Raw genomic sequence first — 21403 nt, 5'->3', positions numbered from 1 at the left:
TTAACAATTCTTGATGAGACAACCATTTTGTTAAGTGTTAAGTCTCCTTAACAGCAGAGTTAACACTTAACATTCGTTGAACAAACCGGGCTTCATACAAAAAAAAGAAGGCATAAATTTCAAGCAAACATAAACATAACACTTTACACATTGTATATTTTAAAGTCATCTCTTAAGAGCTAACCACCTTAAAACAGCAGCGAAGAGCAATATTCACGGGTATTGAACAAGAGGCTGTTGCAGTAACTTACAAAAATATAGTTAACCCCTCATTGAAGTCCATTTAAATGCCCGGTCAGATCTGTGCTTCGGCAGGAGTTCTAAGCACGGTATTTAAATTTTCTCAGATTTGTGCTAGATTTTGTTCAAAGCAGCATAACTGTGGTATGACGGATTTCAATAATACTATCACATGCACATGTTTTAAAAACTCTATTGTTTTAGAAAATATGATGCTACCTTACCTTAATAGTTCAGCTTGGTGTGGAACATCTTGAAACATCCCTCAATGCATAGGCCCCCTTCACACCCTCACATTCCTCAGCTGTTTCCTTCTAAGGTCCTGGGTTCCCTATATCATGTTCTATTTGACCCATGTAATTAGACATGTTTTCCCATCGAAATGAGTTAGCCATGACATGCACATTGCCGTTCTGTGAACTGTCACTCGTATCCAATTCCGAACCAAGGACCTCGCGTACAGTGATGTCATCCACATCACTGAAATCATCATATGAATCTAAAACGTCCTCTGTTTCCATGCTCGATAACCCGCACTTGCTTGTAGAAGCCATCTACACTCACGACAGAGAGAATGTGAGACAGCGGCTTAGAAGGAAAAGATCGGAGGTGAAAAAGTCTCAAGAAAGCCCTGAATAGACAGAATTTATGATTATGTTTACAGTCTTGTTCTTTCCATTGAGGAAAGAAAGGTATAATGCAAGAAGTGTGCATAGTAGGTGCTACATTGCAGACAAATGCAGTGGTTGCTCCTGGTGGCAGAGATAAATATTCCTTGGAATATCACTCTAATTTCAGTGAACAAAGCACTATTGAAATAGGAATCAAGGTATGTCAATCGAAAGCTCAAATTTTTCGCTTCAAGGAGAAGTAGGTTGAGACACTAATGGTTTTGATAATTACTGCTAGATCACAATACAATACAATACAATACATGCATATACCGTGCAAGCAGTGCTAGTCACTCCACCATGCGCGATGCTCCCTGCATGACCAGCACTACTCGGCACACCACGCTGACAGGTTAGCAAACAATACACAAAAGAATTAAATTATCTCCATAAGAATGGAGCAAAAAATTTTAAGAAGCTTTCTAAAAAATTGAACTTAGTGACTAGCAATGTACAATATGAGAGTCAACTCTGAAGAATATTTGGTACATGAAGCCCCTTACTCGAAGTAAAACTGATATTCTACTTGTTTAGGATTATATTGTACAAGGATGTAAATAACTACTCACTTAATTTGATTTGTTTTGATTTAGTCGGGATGAGGTCAGCGGGGCAAAAACTACACGTATGATGGCTGCTTAAAGTTGTCAGTCTGGGATCAAGCTAGTCATGTTTTGGTTCTCTTGTCCTCTCCTTGTTACTTGGTTTATTTCTGACCAGGGTTCATTATAACTTGTCATACTTTGTATATATTGGTGGTGAATTGTAGCTAATAGCTGAAATTACATACTGTACTGTATTTACAGGAGGATTGGATCTGAGCACATCGACTACAATTCAGCCACCACCATCTTCTACGCAGAATAATAGTATCATCTTAAACTCCAGCCAGGGTCCAAACTTCTTAGTGGAGGGTTTACTTGGCAGCCAACCAGTTGTTAGCCGTAAGTTTACAGTAGTCATTCATGCTTGTTCTCTACATTTTAGAGTAATGTTTAGAATGATATATATGATAAAATATTTGACAATGGTCATTTTGAATAAAGGTTTAATGCGTTGAGTATTCTATTTGTTTTGTTACATTTCAAAAATTAAGGTCAAAGTGACTTTCATAATCAGTTCTTTTCTCAGTTCTACCTACATTTAACTTACAGTCGTTTGTCCTGGTATTAAAACGTGAATGTCCGGCCCCGCGTTATAGGGGGAAACGCGTCCGCCTGTCACCCGGCGGCCCTGGGTTTGATTCCTGGCCGGGTAAGGGGTTTTTAATTGAGAATGATTAATATCCCTGGCCTGGGAACTGGGTGTTTGTGTCATCCTTAATGTTCCTTTCCTCACATTCAGAACTCTACACTTCCGCAATTCCATTTACAACAGGTTCCTGTCATATGGTGAAAGTAGTGGCAAAAGATCTACAGAGGTCGACGCCACGAACAAATATCATTATAAAAAAAATAATAACTTGAATACTGTCTTGTGCTTTTTAAAAAAATTTAAAAAAGAGCAATTTGGCCGTGTGGTTAGTGTCACCATAGCTCTGAGCTTTCATTTGGGAGATGGTGGATTCAAATCTCACCGTTGGCGGCCCTGAAGATTGTTTTCCATGGTTCCCCACGTTCACACCAGGCAAATGCTGGGGTTGTACCTTAATTAAGGCCATGGCCGCTTCCTTCCCAATCATAACCACCTTTGATGTACAAATACAGTGAGAAGAAGGCTTCCACCTAATCAATACTTACTTATTAAAAATTAAAACTACAGGACCGATGCTGGCTTTGTAAAACGTACAAAGTATGGTAACACAGAGATAGCATGTGTATTGATCACAGTTTGTTAACCGAGCTCGATAGCTGCAGTCACTTAAGTGCGGCCAGTATCCAGTATGTCTCGAATATTATTACTTTTTTTTTTTTTTTTTTTAAAGTCCACCTGTTCAATACAATACAATATAAACCACTATTTCATATGGTTAAAATTTATACATAATACAAAAAAGTCAATGGTACATGTTTCACCCTTCTTTACGGGCATCATCAGCCATATCAATCCTAAAAATAATACATATGGAGTCTTTCTAATCTTATGAATTATGAATAATGATTTTATACAATAACATCTAAAACAACGATAATGCACCAAAGTGTGTTTAAAAAAAAATAACAGTTTTTGAAGATTAAAACGTGGTTATTTGAGAGTTTAAAACTAAAATGGATCCTTTTGTTATATATCATTAAGACTGTGACGGCGTGTAGGTTTCAAATATTTTGGGATCAATTTTAGTTTTAAACATTGTTTTAAAAATGTTATATCTTGAGACAACTTGGATATTTTAATTGTAAGATTGATAAACCTATTTAATTTGGATTTTGCCTGGTTGGCTACCAAGTTACAAGTAACTATTCTCATTTTGGTTCCGTATTGAAGATGACGTATGTCTCGAATATTATTACAATTTTTTTTTTTTAAGTCCACCTGTTCAATACAATACAATATAAACCACTATTTCATATGGTTAAAATTTATACATAAAACATAAAAGTCAATGGTACATGTTTCACCCTTCTTTACGGGCATCATGAGCCATATCAATCCTAAAAATAATACATATGAGTCTTTCTAATCTTATGAATTATGAATAATGATTTTATACAATAACATCTAAAACAACGATATAAAATCATTATTCATAATTCATAAGATTAGAAAGACTCCATATGTATTATTTCTAGGATTGATATGGCTGATGATGCCCGTAAAAAAGGGTGAAACATCTACCATTGACTTTTATGTATTATGTATAAATTTTAACCATATGAAATAGTGGTTTATATTGTACTGTATTGAACAGGTGGACTTAAAAAGAAATATTGTAATAATATTCGAGACATACGTCATCTTCAATACGGAACCAAAATGAGAATAGTTACTTGTAACAGTATCCAGTATTCGGGAGATAATGGGTTCGAACCCCACTATTGGCAGCCCTGAAGATGGTCTTCCGTGGTTTCCCATTTTCACACCAGGCAAATGCTGGGGCTGTACCTTAATTAAGGCCATGGCCACTTCCTTCCCAGTCCTAGCCCTTTCCTGTCCCATCATCGCCATAAGACCTATCTGTGTCGGTGCAACATAAAGCCAATAGCCCACCAAAAAAGAAAGAAAAAATGCCTATTTGTTAGTCTTGTGGGTTGCACTTCCTTGTTTCCTGAACCTTCAGTTGTACATTGTGATAGAATCTTGTTGCAAGCATAATTGACATTTATACAAATTTCAGTGAAAAATGGAAGGGTATGTATAGGTACTTTAAGGCAGAAACAGGCTCCAAGAAGGACATTCCAGGAATCATTAATGAACAAGGGGAGTGTGTATGTGAGGATCTTCAAAAGGCAGAAGTATTCAGTCAGCAGTACCATGTAAAGATTGTTGGTTACAAAGATAATGTCCAGATAGAGGAGGTGACTAATGCTAAAGAAGTATTAAAATTTACATATGATAACAATGACATATACAATCAGATACAAAAGTTGAAAACTAGAAAGGTGGCTGGAATTGATAAGATTTCTGGGGATATACTAAAGACAATGGGTTGGGATATAGTACCATGTCTGAAGTACCTATTTGATTATTGTTTGCATGAAGGAGCTATACCAAATGAATGGGGAATTGCCCCTGTGTATAAAGGAATGGGTGATGGACATAAAGCTGAAAATTACAGTCCAGTAAGTTTGACATATATTGCATGTAAGCCTTTGGAAGGCATTCTTTCTGATTATATTAGAAATATGTGTGAAATTAATAACTGGTTCGATAGAAGGCAGTTCTGGTTTAGGAAAGGTTATTCCACTGAAGCTCAACTTGTAGGATTCCAGCAAAATATAGCAGATATCTTGGATTCAGGAGGTCAGATGGACTCTTATCACGATTTACCTGTCTAAAGCATTTGATAGGGTGGATCATGGGAGACTACTGGTAAAAATGAGTGCAATTGGACTAGACAAAAGAGTGACAGAATGGGTTGGTATATTTCTAGAAAATAGATCTCAGAAAATTAGAGTAGGCGAAGCTTTATCTGACCCTGTAATAATTAATAGGGGAATTCCTCAGGGCAGTATTATTGAACCTGTATGTTTTCTTTTATATATATAAGTGATATGAGTAAAGAAGTGGAATCAGAGATAAGGCTTTTTGCAGATGATGTTATTCTTTATAGAGTAATAAATAAGTTATAATATTGTGAGAAACTGCAAAATGACCTTGATAATGTTGTGAGATGGACAGCAGCGAATGGTATGATGATAAACGGGGTTAAAAGTTAGGTTGTGAGTTTCACAAATAGGAAAAGTCTTCTCGGTTTTAATTACCGCGTTGATGGGGTGAAAGTTCCTTATGGGGATCACTGTAAGTATCTAGGTGTTAATATAAGGAATGATCTTCATTGGGGTAATCACATAAATGGGATTGTAAATAAAGGGTACAGATCTCTGCACATGGTTATGAGGGTGTTCAGGGGTAGTAGTAAAGATGTAAAGGAGAGGGCATGTAAGTCTCTGGTAAGACCCCAACTAGAGTATGGTTCCAGTGTATGAGACCCTCACCAGGATTACTTGATTCAAGGATTGGAAAAAATCCAAAGAAAAGCAGCTCGATTTGTTCTGGATGATTTCCGACAAAAGAGTAGTGTTACAAATATGTTCCCAAGTTTGGACTGGAAAGACTTCGGAGAAAGAAGTCGAGCTGCTTGTCTAAGTGGTATGTTCTGAGCTGTCAGTGGAGAGGCAGCGTGGAATGCTATTAGTAGACGAATAAGTTTGAGTGGTGTCTTTAAAAAGTAGCAAAAATATCACCGTATGAAGATAAGTTGGAATTCAAGAGGACAAATTGGGGCAAATATTCATTTTTAGGAATGTGAGTTAGGGATTGGAATGACTTACCAAGGGAGATGTTCATTAAATATCCAATTTCCTTGAAATCATTTAAGAAAAGGCTAGGAAAACAACTGATAGAGAATCTGCCACCTGGGTGGCTGTCCTAAATGCAGATCAGGATTGATTGATTGATTGATTGATTGATTGATTGATTGATTGATTGATTGATTGATTGATTGAACATTATAATGATAATAATATGTCCAGCTCCATGCTAAATGGTTAGCGTGCTGGCCTTTGGTCACAGGGGTCCCCAGTTCGATTCCTGGCAGGGTTGGGACTTTTAGCCATACTTGGTTAATTTCGCTGGCACGAGGACTGGGTGTACGTGTCGTCTTCATCATCATTTCATCACCATCACGATGCGGAGGTCGCCTACAGGCGTTGAATCGAAAGACCTGCATCTGGTGAGCCGAACTTGTCCTCGGACACTCCTGGTACTAAAAGCCATACGCCATTTCATAATGTTGATAATGGTAAGTTAAAAACGTAATTACCCTACAAGAACAACAACAACAGTACAACAAGCATATCCCTGGAAAGAAAATATTACAAGAAATACTACTAGTTCAAGTTTAAATTTCTAAATCCATCATCATCACATACAAATTCACACAAAACTTAAGTATTTCCCAGTGCTTTAACCTACAGCTTACAATACTATAGGTTGAACTTGCTGCTAGCTTAACATTACAAGTGATGATAAAGTTAAAAGCATTGGTAATCACCCAACAACAACACAAACTATAACAACATGATTACAACAAGCCATTCCCTGAAAAGAGAATACCACAAGAAAAACTACTAGTTTCACAATCTAAACCAAGCATAAAATCACAAATTCAGTGTCCTTAATTTACAACTTTTACTTTTCACTTTACACTAGCACTAATGGTCTTCTTAAATGACTTGATACCGGAAGGGAATCTATCAAAGACTATAGCAGGTAATTTATTCCAATCCAATATGGTCTTGTTTACAAAGGAAAACTTGCCCACGTCCGCATGCTGGTTTCTGGCCCTTAATTTTTTGCTTATGATCATTTTTCGATAAGTATGAGGGAGGCTCCAATCTATTCCTAATACTACTCCAGGCAGCCCTTCCCATATAGCTCTTATAAAGGCACACAGGTGAGCTCTAGTTCTTCTAGAAACAAGACTTTCCCAATTCCTCCTATTCCCAATTACAAAACGCATCACTTTTCTTTGAACTTTTTCTAGGGAATTTATTAATCCCACCCTGCATGGATTCCAGCACACAGATCCATATTAGAGTATCAGTCTTACCAAGCATTTATAAGCTTTACTTTTGGCACCAGAATTAGCTTTCTTGATATTCCGCATAATAAAATGTAACATTCTCCAGGATTTCTCAACTACGATTTCCACTTGCTCTGACCATTTTAAGTCTTTCTTAATAGTAACATCTAAGTACTTACAACTATCAACTTCAGCAACACTTTCTCTTCCAATTTTGTAATCCCTCTTTCCTGTCATTTTCTTTTTACTGAAACACAGTTTCTTGCTTTAACCACTGTGGATTTTCGTTTGATTTTCTTGTGCCCATTTTTCAATCGTATCTAAATCCTGCTGAAGCAATAGTTCGTCCTCATCTGTCTTTATCTCCCGGTATATGACTCAATCATCGGCAAAGAGGCGCACTTCCGATTTTATCGAATCAGGCATATCATTCATGAAAAGTATGAAAAGAATTGGCCCAATAACGCTACCCTGAGCCACACCAAACTTAACACTTATTGGAGAAGATAGCGTTTCTCCCACGTGCAACCTCTGAGTTCTTCCATTGAGGAGTTCTCATATCTATTTCACAACTCTGATGTTAATGCTTGTATGCGTTAACTTGTTAAGGAGGATGTCATGTGCCACAAGATCGAATGCCTTAGCAAAATCAATTACTATTGTGTCAATCCTTGACCCACTGTCAAGCTTATCATATCTTGACATCACAGAACAGAGATGACTTTCTCATCAGAAGCCTTCCCTAAAACCATGCTGCCCCTTAAATATCATTCCAGAAAAGTCCAATTTTAACCTCAAATAATCTACTATTAATTGCTCAGTTTGTTTGCATACGATTGACATCAGACTTACCGGTCTGTGGATATTCAAGTCGCTCTTGCCACCACCCCTTTTGTGAATAGGAACTACAATGGCCGATTTCCAGTCTTCTGGAACCTTCATATTATTCAGTGATATATTAAATATTCTTATTAAATATGGTAGGATTGCTTCATCGCCGAGTGTAAGTTCCTCTCCGGAAATAGAATTTTACCCACAAGATTTGCTTCTTTTGAGTTTAGAAGGACCTTTATGCAATAATGAAGCTTTAATTTGGAAATCATTATTAGTTTTCGAAAATTGTCCCTGAATAACTGTGCCACCAGATTTAAAACCTTTCTGTAGTGCTTACTTAATGCTTCAGCTTTATCTATATTGGTTGTCGCCAATAAATCTCCTCCTATACAAAGAGAAGGAACTGACTTTTTCTCTCCCTTCAATCTTCGTATATCTTTTTAGAAAAGGATTCCAGGAATTTTGATTTTCATTTAGAATATTGTCAAGATATTTCTCTTCAGTCACTTTCTTTTCTGCTAGCAAAAGCTTCACCAAACTTCTGTACTCCGCTTTGCGCACATTGTTATTATTTCTTCTGTTGAACGCTCTCTTACGTTTAAGCTCCCTAATAGTCACGGTGTAGTACGGTGGATCTCAATTTTCCCTAATTATCCTTTTGAGATGAAATTTATTCAGTCCAGTATTTAAAATTGTTTTGAAGTTCTCCCAAATGTCCATCCCCTTGCCCTCCATTAACCAATTAGTATAGCAGAACCTCAGATAGTTTTGAAAATCTATGGAGTCTCCCCTCGCATAGCACCAAATAGTCTTAGAAATTCCCACATGCCTCATATTACAAGTTTCCCAAGACAGATCGAGTACCACTGCACTGAGGTCACTAATCCCCTGAATTACATCACAAGGTATAACTATGTCATCCGGTCTGACTAGAAAAACATCTAAAAGTGCTTGTTTACGTGTGTTCTTTGTAGCAACTTGGGAAAAGCCATTATTCCACACTAATAATTTAACTGCTTCCTGCGATGGGCCTCCCGTAGTTGACCCAGCCCAGATTACTGACGGTAGGTTTCGATCCCCTGCAGTTATAGTTCTTTTCCCATAGCTTATATTTGCACATGCCAATTCTGAAAGACGAGTAATCATGTTTCAGCCCGACTATATTTTGTTTATTGGGTGCATTATTTATCTCCATCCCAATTATTTCGCAGTCATCGACAACACATTTAACGTACCGCTTAGCTCTGACCTAACACAAATGAAAACTCCCCCTCCTTTCGACCCTCTGTCCCATCTAAACGTTAGAAATTTTGACCTGAATATTTCTGAATTATATATATTATCCGATAACCAAATTTTCCGTTCCCACAATTATATCAGGGTCACTCACGTCAATTATATACCAAGTTTTCAAATTTTGCGATTTTATTACCAATACGTCCGCAGTTTACCTACATCAATCTAAGAAACTTACCCGATCCGGTATGACTGACTCTCACAGTATCGTGTTGGTGGCCCTGTTATCGTAGCTGGATATAGTCTGCTCCTGTCGTGGATCGTCATTCGGCTGCCCATTCTGCGCAGTCATCCGTTTCGGTGGAAACGGACTCGGTAACCCTCGAAAAGAGTTCACCTAGTCTCGCCACTCTTCGCTGGTTCAGATGAAGTCCATCCCTGCTGAAGTCCCTGTCTTCGATCCAGCTGTTGCTGTCTACACAGTGATCCGGAACTTTCGGCCACCCACTGAAGGTCTTCATTCAATCGGCCAATCTTCTTCCATCGTACATCTGGTCTCCTTAGTATACCACCAATTACAACATTTGCCTTTGGGAACTTTTTCTTATTACAAGTAATGGTTTGGAAGTTTTTTAATATATTCAATTTTGTAGTAGATTTTAGATCAATTTTAACCAGGTACCTGATATGGTTTGAGGTGATGATACAGCTGATGATGCCCCATAGGAAAAAGCAAAACATGTCCCAACTCTCATTTTAATGAGGATTTAACTCTAACTTTAACATTTTGAGTTGTATTGAATAGGTGGAAGAGAAATAAATTTCTTACATTTATCATAACTTTTTCTTGGTCGGGTTCACTAGATCATAAATGTCCCCCATTATACATTCAGTCTGTTGCCTTTTTAAATAATTATTTCCTACTGGAGAGTTACTACATCCTCATTCCCGCCATGCACATCACTTTCACCGACCTATTTTCCTGTCCTATATGCCGCACGATAGAATTGCCTATCACCACACAATTTACACGTTCTATATTCTCCACAGATGAATGAGTGCCTATTTTTCTCATATACACTTCCTGTAACTTCTTTTGTAGCTCCGCAATCATGAGATTTGCTTCGTTTCATTCCCGTTGTAGTTCGTCCATTTTTGCTTTGTCGCTAGTCACATTCCCATCCAAGAAACATTTGCCACATGCCATCCTTTCCTTATCACTGTCCAGGGCCTGTAGCTTACCACACTTGAAATGAAACCACATTCCACACGTATCACACTTAGCACCAGATCTTAACCCTTTTGCTCTCAGGCTATTTTCACCAGTCAAGCCCAAAACACTCAGGCCATTTTTCATGATTATGCCTGTTAAAATGTAAAAAAATTGCCGTATAAAGAAATCCCAGTTACAAAACTGAAAAAAATCACAGTAGTACACTATTTAATATCGTTTTAGGAAAAAAATATCCCAAAATTGTTCATGGCATATTTTACTACAAAATAAATTTTGAAATTTGAAAATATATACAAAAAATAAAAATCAGTTTTTAAATACTAAAAGAGTAATATGTTCTTTAGTGATATAGTTGTTCAGTCATTCTGAAAATAAGAGCATTTAATTCTGTATAACATGATATAATTTTGTTTTTTGTATTCTTATTTAGTCATGAGTTATAGCACCTGACGTAAAGAACTGTACACGTACCTTCCGGAGTCAGCATTTGTGTTTTGGAAAACATTCTCCTATCATCAGTACTTGTAAAATCCGAATCACTTCTTCTTTATCTACAGCTTTTCCCACACCTGTGGGATCGCGGGTGCGAACTGTGTCACACATGTGGATTTGGCTCGTGTTTTATGGCAGGATGCCCTTGCTGACACCAACCCTATATGGGGGGGAGGTAATCACTATTGCGTGTTACCGTGGTAGTTTGTAGTGTAGTGTGTTGTCTGAATATGAAGAAGAAAGTGTTGGGAAAAACACAAATACACAGGCCCCGGGTCAGAAGAATTAATCAATGGCGATTAAAATTCCCGACCTGGCAGCGAATCAAACCTGGGCCCTCTGAACCGAAGACCTCAATGCTGATCATTCAGCCAATGAGTCGGACTGAAATACGAATCAATATCGGCTATAACGTCATCGTCTAAAGCATCTAAATAATCCAAAACATCGGAATTATTTAGCCTAGAACTTGGCCCAGCCATGTGAAAAAATTAGGCCTACTCATGGCACGAAAATCTAATAACACGAAATGTTAAACTAAAATTCACTTGAGAACACCGATAAATGTAGAATATAAACAAAATATAATTAACAATAATCTATTATTAAAATGGAAACAATAAAACGAAGGAAAACACGTATTTTAAAGCTTAAATGAGACTGTACTCGCAAGCAGCACACTTCAACTCGCCATGCGGTGAACATACGCGGTTTGATAACTTCGTTTATTCCAAACAGGTGAGCTTAGTGTCTCTATCTCACGAGAAAAGTGCAAACTAAATCTAAAAGCAACTATTGATGTCTTTTCCTGACATCTGGGGGTCCATTAAGGTACTTATGCAGCCATCCGAACCCAAAGCCAATAGATCGGCACGCTGAGTGTTTTAAGCAATACCACCCGAGCCGATAGATCGGCTCGCTGAGCGTATAAGAGTTAAGTTCGTCTTACACCCCATACACTTCACGTTCAAGTTCATTACCTCTTCTGAAGCTGGTTGAACAGGGCCCGAGTTGAACTCCAAGCCTCTTATAACAAGTAATGTGTTAATGAGTGCCAACGATACAACACTTCCCGGGTAACTGGCTGCTGCAGGTCCGCATTCCAGCACACACTCAGCAGCCCCCTGCCTGCTTGCCCATGTCCCGATTGCTCCTTGCCAAGCTGATAAGGATATATAGGTACCCATCGCTGCACAAACACGTCTCCTCCCTTCAACAGTCAACTACCCACTCATGTTGGTGATGCACCTGTGCAACTAACCAACTAACCCCATGGCACTACAGCCCTGAAGGGCCTTGGCCTTCCAAGCAACTGCTGCTCAGCCCGAAGGCCTGCAGATTACAAGGTGTCGTGTGGTCTACACGACAAATCCTCTTGGCCGTTATTCTCGGCTTTCTAGACCGGGCCCGCTATATCACCGTTAGATAGCTCCTCAATTCTAATCACGTAGGCTGAGTGGACCTCGAACCAGTGTTAGGGAAGGTTTGGGTGGGGGGACCGTTTGGCCGCCGGTACGTTTAGGAATCTGCCATTCGACCCGCCCGCAGATTAAGTTGAGCACCCTCTGGTCTAGGACAACATTTATCTTACCCTTATTGAGTTGTATTAGTGCAAGTATTTATGTCACAAATCTGAGCAGAGTTATCCTCGACTTGTAATAGACATTATGGATGAACTGAATGACTGCATGAATGGATGTGTGAATGAACACACACTCCTCTCTCTCAGTCATGGATAACCAATAATTGGAGAGAGAGCATTCTTTATTGAATGAGTGATGGAATGATTGAATGAACTGAATGCTCTCAGCCTACATCTACGAAACCCCAGCAGCTAAGGAGAGAACATTCCAATATGGATGGATGGACGGATGGTTTAATGAATGAATGAATGAACACACTGAATTCATGCATGAAAGAAATGAAAAAATGAAAACCTCTCTCCCAGTCACGGATAACCAACAACTGGGGAGAGAGCCCTCATTATTGAATGAATGAATGATCTCGGCCTACAGCTATGAAACTCCAGCAGCTGAGGAAGGAACATTCCATCTACTGTAACGTAAGCAAATTCACATGCAGTTTAACATATAATTCCCTTAAAGAAAATAATGATGTCAACAATTCAACCGTAATAACACTAAAAATTGACTTCTATTCTCTTCTGCCACATTTTACTACCGAAAAATTTTGCTATCCTAACTGGTGTGATCCATACTCGATTCAATAAATTAATAATTCTATAAAATTCTTTCTCCTTTTCTATCTTTGCTTTGTAATCAAAATGATAGAGTGAGTCTCTTTCCCTACATACTGTCAACATTGTGCCTCCTCCATTAATTTTCCACGTAACAAACAACAATTTTCTTCATTTTTCTCTCTTTGACCCTTATTCTTATAGATACCCATTAGCCACCACAATATACAGCTCTTACTTCTCTATTCAGAAGTCTTTCTTTCTTCTTTGACACATTTTTGCTAATTTCACAGAATTCCCTTAATGATCTTTTGGGCCTACATTCTGATATCATCTGTTTCTCAATATCTTTCACTCTGATAGTTACTTTCTTACTCAGTTTCTTTTCTTTGTTCTGAATCTCTCTATCCCAGGAGTCTCCCATTCCTATTCTAACATCTTTCTCACCTAGCTTACCCAGTAATCATCGTGTAGCCTATATGTTTCATCTAATGTTGTTATGCTAAATTTAGTATTTCCCTCCCGTTTCCCCTCTTTAATCTTAACCAATTTTTAGTTACCTTGTTTTTTAGCTATATCTGCTTGTATACTTAAGTATGTTCACATAGAATTCTGACTCCACTATTAGCTGTACATTCTGGTAATCCCATTATTATTTTGCAGAACTTATTATGTATTGCCTCCAATTCCTTACTACCTTCTTCAGTGCCTTATATTTCTGCTCTATACAATGATCTGGATTTTACAAGTGACTTTCAAATATTTTTATACAGTTTATATTCAGTATTTGGCATCTTTCTCTCTAAATATCTCGTGTTAAAGCTGCCAGTCCTTTCATTTTTTCTCATCTTACTTGTTCTTTTCACGTACCGTTAGATGCTAGTATTATTCCTAAATATTCTATTTTATTGACTGTTATAACTCTGCACCTTCCAATCACATGTTTTTTTTCTTCATTTTATTTCCCTTTTTACATACCATAACTTGGGTTTTTTTAAAATTCCATTTTGTACAAAATTCAGCCGTTTTTGTGATGCTGTTTTGCATACCAACTCGTGTTAAAGATAACAGAAGGATATCATTTGCGAAGACTAGACCAGGACTTTATTTATTGTTAAGACATGGGCTTGTTATGTTCTCATTTCCTTCATTTTCCAAATGTTGTTAATAAAAAGTATGAACAGTACATACATACATACATATCCCACGTCGTTCCATCTATATTATGGGTCGACGAATGAAGCCCTTCCACGAACTTCTGTCTTTGTACTTTTCTCCTTCTTCATTGCTGTCCCAGTCCCGTCCTCGTTGCTGAATGTCGTTTCTCATGATGTCTGTATATCGCATTCTTGGCTGCCCTCTTGGTCTTGAATATTTTAACTGCAGATTATACATTTTTCTGGGTATGCGATCAGGATCCATCCTTCGCATGTGACTATAGCATTTGAGTCTACACAGAATTATGTTATCCTGCATTCTGCCAACCTGAGTCATGTCCCTGATGTTCTCATTACGAATTTTATCTCGTCTTGTTTTGCCTACCATCGCTCGAATGAATCTCATTTCAGCTGCCTGAATCCTTGCTTCATCCTTTTTCCTCATGGTCCAAGTCTCACTTTCATATGTCAAAATTGGCATGTAATAATTCAGATAAATTGCTCACTTGCATTTCAGTGGTACTTTTGGGTTCCATATTAGGTCTCGGACAACTCTGTAGAATGTTCCTCCAGCTTGAATCCTGCTGGTAAGTTCCTCTTCAATGGAGCCTGTTGCTGATATGCTTCCTAGATATTCGAATTTGTTGGACATCTTGAGTTGTTTACCCTCTATTTCAATGTAACCTTCAGGTTGACCATTTCTCTGCATAACCAACACTTCACTTTTTTCCTGACTGAATCATAGGCTGTACCCTTTAGCTGTTACTGTCCATGCATTGATCTGATCCTGAAGTTCCTCCTTGGAATCTCCCCATATACAGATATCATCAGCAAATAGCATGATTTTCTTTTTGTTGTCACCAACGTTTTGGCATACTTGCTGTTGAATCTCATTCATCACAGTAATGAAGAGAAGAGGTGACAGAACTCTACCCTGTCTTAGGCCCGTAGTTATTCTAAAGGGTTCCATCATTCCTGATGATGTTTTGCATAAGTACTGATGTCTTCATATAAATTCTCAATTAATTTTATTATGTCATTATTGATTCCACTGTTTCTCAGCACTTCCCGGACTTTGTCCCTGCTTACAGCATCAAAGGCCTTTTTGATATCCAGGAAGGCTAACCAAAGGACCTTATTATGTTCATAATACTTCTCCATTAGCTGACACAGTCCAAATATTAGATCAACCGTTGATCTGCCTTTCCGGAATCCATATTGTTCCTCTGATAACTTTAATTCTATCAATGGTCTTATTTTTCTTTCTAAAATCCTTTCATACAGCTTTCCCACTTGGGAAATTAATGTAATTCCTCTGTAATTGGAACATTTCTTCCTGTCACCTCTCTTAACCTTTCATTAGTCACTCGCGGAGATTTCCTCCGGGCCAATTACATTTTGCACGGTACTGAACCTCCCAGTTGAACTGTGGGTCTCCCTATACCTTTCTCCTTGTTTATTTGGATTCGTCATGTCAAGATTTCTGCTCTATCATGCATCCTGTGTGCGAGTGTGGGATCATTGTTGTGACTAGTGACATCTCCTGGACGTTTCCTCCGTGTGCAATTAAGTAAATTACATTATATTTTATTTTGATGGTCGATGACTGTTATTTTGCTCTTCTAAACTTATTTTAGAAAAATATTATTTCATATTTCATATGATGTGATCGTCGTAGGTAATGGCGAGTCTTACGAATTTAATAATATGAGATCATTCGATATAGTTGAGGTCTACAGTATTCTGCTTTTAGATCAAACAAACAGTGTAAAAATAACCTACAAGCACTTAAAAGGGTTTCTTTTAATTATACCAAAGAAAACTGTAAACGAACATGCCAAAACATAATCTCAAAAGACGAAAATGATGCGCATTTTTAACCCTGGAGGTTACCTCCGTGCGCGACTAGTAATGTAATAATTTTCGCGCGACTAGACAAGGGTTAAAGAGTGGAATGATGATACCTTTCTTCCAATCTGCTGGTATCTGCCTATCCTTCCATATGTTGTGAAAAAGTCTATACATCCACTGCTTTCCTGCATCACCCATAGACCTGATCATTTCACCACACACTTTATCAATGCCTGGAGATTTTCCTGTTTTGATGTACTTCCATGCATATTTTATATCATTCCACATCAGATCTGTTATAGTGTCTTCCATCCTTCCATCATTAACTAATCTATCTAGTGGAATGTTTGTGATATCGTTCACATTTAACAGCTTATCAAAATAATTCTTCCATTCTTCTTTGATCTCTGTCATCTGTAATGAGGTACCCACTACCACTAGTCAAATAATATAATTAGTTTGTTCTTTGTCGCTCCTCCGATTCTTTATCATTCCATACAACATTTTTCTGTTGCCATCTGCATCTTCATTTAGTTTATCACTCCTTTCATTCAACCATTTTTCTCTTTCTGCTCTGACCGAGCACGATAGCTGCAGTCGCTTAAGTGTGGCCAGTATACAGTATTCGGGAGATAGTGGGTTCGAACCCCACTGTCGGCAGCCCTGAAGATGGTTTTCCGTGGTTTCCCATTTTCACACCAGGCAAATGCTGGGGCTGTACCTTAATGAAGGCCAGGGCCGCTTCCTTCCCAGTCCAAGCCCTTTCTTGTCCCATCTTCGCCATAAGACCTATCTGTGCCGCTGCGACGTAAAGCCAATAGCATTCTGCTCTGACAATCTGCTTAGATTTCTTTTTTTTTTTTTGCCAATTTATAGAGTTCTTTGCCCTTATCTGTTCGACTATTGAAATATTTTCTGTAGGCATTGTTCTTTTTAAGGACTGTCTCTTTTGTTTTATCATTCCACCATGGTGTCTCTTTCCATTTCCTTTTGCTATTAGTTCTTCTACATGTCTCCTCTGTTGTATTGATCAAGCATTCCTTGACATTTTTCCATTTTTCTTCAACCATTCCATTGTCTGCTTTTGGTATTCGCTGCTGTATTTTTTCTTGATATTCTGTGGCATTCCCTTTATCCTTCAATTTCCATACCTTTAATTCCTTGTCCTGGATGATTCTTATTTCCTTTAAATTTTTAAACCTGAAACAACTAACAAGGAGCCTATGATCACTGTCAAGAGACACACTTGGGATCATCCAGCAACAATTTCTTGTATATGTTTATCTAGCATATTACCATCAATGGTGGACTCCTGTTGCCCATTCCATCCATATCTGGTGATTTTGTGACTTTTCTGTTTGTGATACCAGGTTTTACCAATAACTATGTTATTTCTCAGACAGAAATCTAGTAGTCTGCTTCACTCAGCGTTCCTTGGTCCCCATCTGTGTGTGCCCATGATGCTCTCATTACCTTGCCTATCAGACTCTGCTTGGACAATCATGTCACCAATAACAATGGTTCCTTCACCTCTAACTTACTCTCCCAAAGATTCTTCAAATAAGTCTTTCTTTGAACTATCACAGCCTACTTGCAGGGCATAGCACTGAACGATACTAATGTTTTGGGTAGGGTTTAATTTTAGATTGACTTGGATATTCCTGTCAGATTTGAAGTTTATGTCTATTACATGCTGTTTCATTGAATGGTCCATTATAACACTCCATTCTTAGCTGAACTTCCTCCCGACCAATGTAGATGGTAACCTTCTCTGAGTTCTTTTGACCCTTGTCCCAGTTAGTTTCACTCAGTCCTAGCACATTAATATTCCTCATTTTCATCAAATCAACACACACTTCCATTTTCCCTGTCTAAGTAATGATATTCAGAGTTGCTACTCTGATTGTGGTCGTTGTCTTGTAGATTTTAGTTCTCTTGCTGGATCTTGATGGAGCATCGAGCGTTGAGCTGTCATTGATATCAATACCATGACAACTTGCATCCTTATTGGGTTTGTTTAACTATCCGAGGCTTCTTTTGGTTTTGAAAGCAATCTCTCTTCCACTGACTTGCTAGGCCTAACGTTTCAGAGGATTTTCTGTCAGGTGCATGAACAATGTAGGTGACAATTTGCACCCCTGCTTTAACCCAATATATGAATACATATATCTCTCCCATTGCTAAGTCGTCCGCCTCCATAGTGTAACGATTTAGCATTATTAGCTGCTGTTCTTGTTGGCCCGGGTTTGATTCCCAGTACTGATAGATATTTAAGAATGGCAGGAAGGCTGGTATGTGGTTGAAATAGTACTTGAAGCTCACCACCAATGGGGATGCGCTGAAAAGTGCTGCACCACCTCGGGATGAGGACACGAGTTTCCATTTCCATTGCTAAGTCTTTTTTCACTTCAATTGTGCATTTAACTTCTGAATACGTAACCGTAATCGGGACAGTTACGCTTACACATAATAATAATAATAATAAATATAGCAGACATATGATGATGATGATGATGATGATGATAATAATAATAATAATAATAATAATAATAATAATAATTGACACTTAATAAAATGAATAAGGAAATAGTAAATGGCGCAGTGGCGGAGAATTCACATCAGAACATGAAAACGTGACGAATATCTTTCGATACGCAATAATTAAATCAAATCAAATCAAAATCTCTTTATTTGCAAATGAGGTGTCTACCTCGGTGGCAAATGGTACACTAAAATACATTGTCAAGCACTAAATATTAAATTAACAAGAGAACAAAATTTTCCTATAATACAATATTATACAATTTACGCTAACAATGTTTTCTATTAAACACACAGCTCATTCTTAATAAATTTATATTATTTACAAAATTCTACTTATAATATCTCCTGTACTACTTACGAATATAGTCAACTGATATACAGTATGTGGAATTACTTCAAATGATACTATACAACTGGTATAGGATTAATATTTACATTGCATTTATTTATTTACTTTTTTTTTTTTTTTTTTTTTTTTTACCCGTTCTGGATCCTAAGTAGCATAACGACCTGCTGCATCTTAACCAGAGCCCCTTTTGCCACCACTTTTCAGAATTCCTGAAGGGCCTTCACAGCTACAGGCAGTCCCCTACTTTGGCTGTCCAAATTCCTTAGACCAGGGGATGGAATTAATTTATTCACACACATTTTTTTTTAAATTTACAATAACCTGCACTGGTCGAATACCCTCTAACACTTCATTTACTTTCTCTGTTGCTGTTTATTCTCTTCTTGAATATCTGTACAGATTTTGGAAAAGGATCAAACACTACCCCTGGTAAACTGTTCCACTCCTTCACACCCTTCCCAATGAATGAAAATTTACCCCAATCGCTTCTGCTAAAATTCCTTCTAATTTTATATTTGTGGTCAGTCCTGCCGATATAATTATTTTCCAACTGAAGCCTCTCACGGATATCTCCCCATGCTTCTTCTCCTGTATAGGCTCTATATAATCTTATAAGTCTAGTTTTCTCCCTTCTCTTACTTAAAGTTTCCCCACCCAAGTTCCTTTAACATTTCTGATACACTACTCTTTCTCCTGAAATCCCCTGTTACAAATCTTGCTGCTTTCCTCTGCACACTATCTATTTCTTTTATTAGGTATTCTTGGTGAGGATCCCAAACACTGTTTGCATATTCCAATAATGGACGAACCATACTCAAGTAACTTTTTTCTTTTAATTCTTTGTTGCATCCTTTAAGTAGCCTTATTATGACATGTAACGATCTGTATGCTTTCCCAACAATGTCATCAATATGACCCTTCCAGTGCAAATTACTTTCAAATCTCACACCTAAGTATTTGCACTTGCCATCTGTTGGGATAACTACCTCATCCAAAGTATATTCAAATTCAGTTTTAAAGCTCCTGTTTGTAAAAGTTGTAACAGTTGATTTGCCTCCGTTAACCTTCATATTATTTTCTTCAACCCATTGTTGGATACTTTCAAGGTCCCTTTGTAATTCTGAACAATCCTCAATGTTGTTTATTTCCCTATAAACAATTATGTCATCTGCATACAATCTTATTTTTGATGTTATATTGTTCCCTAAATCATTTGCGTATATTAAGAAAAGTAAGGGACCGATTATACTACCCTGTGCAATTCCCTTCCAAACTTTCTCTTCCTGAGATACATTCTTTCCTACTTTGACTTTCTGAACCCTTGAATTTAGAAATGTTTTTATCCAACGTGTAACCCTTACGTCCAGTCCTATTCCCTCCAATTTCTTTAATAATATTCCATGTTCCACTCTATCAAAGGCTTTGGAAAGATCTATGGCTATGCAATCTAACTGACCTCCTGAATCCAACTGATCTGATATGTCCTGCTGAAATCCCACCAGTTGTGCCTCACAAGAAAATTTCTTTCTAAATCCATACTGGCTCCTCATGAACCAATTTTTATCATCACATATCCCTCTGATGTACTTCGATATTAAACTCCCCAGTATTTTACAAACTATACTGGTCAGGCTGATTGGTCTGTAGTTCTGTGGTTTCCTTTTATCACCCTTTCCTTTATAAATTGGTATTATTATAGATTCCTTCCATTCCTTTGGTATTACACTATTATTTATGACATAGTCAAAGAGAAATTTTAAATAAGGCACTATGTACCACCCCATTGTCTTTAATACCTCCCCAGTAATTTGATCACTTCCTGCTGCTTTTCCTTGCTGAAGCAGTTGGATTTCTCTGAAAATATCTTCGTTTGTGAATGAGAAGCTTCTTGTTTCCCTCTGTCTCTCTCCCTCTCTATCTTCTGTTTCGGTTTCCAACTCTTGACAATCATCTACTGAATCTTTAAATTCCCTACTAAATAGGTTTGCTTTCTCAGTATCTGTTAAATAGTGTTCACCCCCTTCTCCCACCATTGTAGGAATTTGGATTCCTTTTCCTTTTTGATTCCTGATATATGAATACAGCTTTTTCCATTTCCCTTTGTGGTCATTACCCTCTTGAAGTATGCCATTCATATAATTCTCTTTTGCTTCCTTTTTCACTCTATTCAGTTCCCTCATTAGCTGTTTTCTAGTTTCTCCACTCTCCCTACCCTCTTTGATTTTCCTGTTTACTATTCTATATTTTCTTTTTAATTTTCTTATTTCCCTTGTATAATAAACAGGGTCTGAGGTCATTTTACCCTTCTTAACAGGTACAAATCTCTTCTCTCCTTCCCAAACGATTCCTTTATATTTAGCCCAAAGTGTATCCACGTTACTCCCTTCACTTATCCAACAACTGAATTGTGATTT

At 37.7% G+C, this 21403-nt stretch overlaps 1 protein-coding gene across 12 annotated transcripts in view; it reads left to right on the top strand.

The window, feature by feature from the left end:
* Positions 1-21403, top strand: part of AP-1gamma (adaptor protein complex 1, gamma subunit) — a 792649-nt gene that overhangs the window by 692449 nt on the left and 78797 nt on the right. For all 12 annotated transcript variants that reach the window (XM_067141824.2, XM_067141823.2, XM_067141830.2 and 9 more), the window contains one exon: positions 1718-1855. In XM_067141824.2, the coding sequence (XP_066997925.1) occupies positions 1718-1855 (138 nt within the window). The remainder of the gene's footprint in view (positions 1-1717; positions 1856-21403) is intronic.

This window comes from Anabrus simplex, chromosome 2 (genome assembly GCF_040414725.1).
Source record: "Anabrus simplex isolate iqAnaSimp1 chromosome 2, ASM4041472v1, whole genome shotgun sequence".
In the NCBI taxonomy this organism is placed as follows: domain Eukaryota; kingdom Metazoa; phylum Arthropoda; class Insecta; order Orthoptera; family Tettigoniidae; genus Anabrus; species Anabrus simplex.
This window is presented reverse-complemented; position numbering and strand designations above follow the sequence as displayed.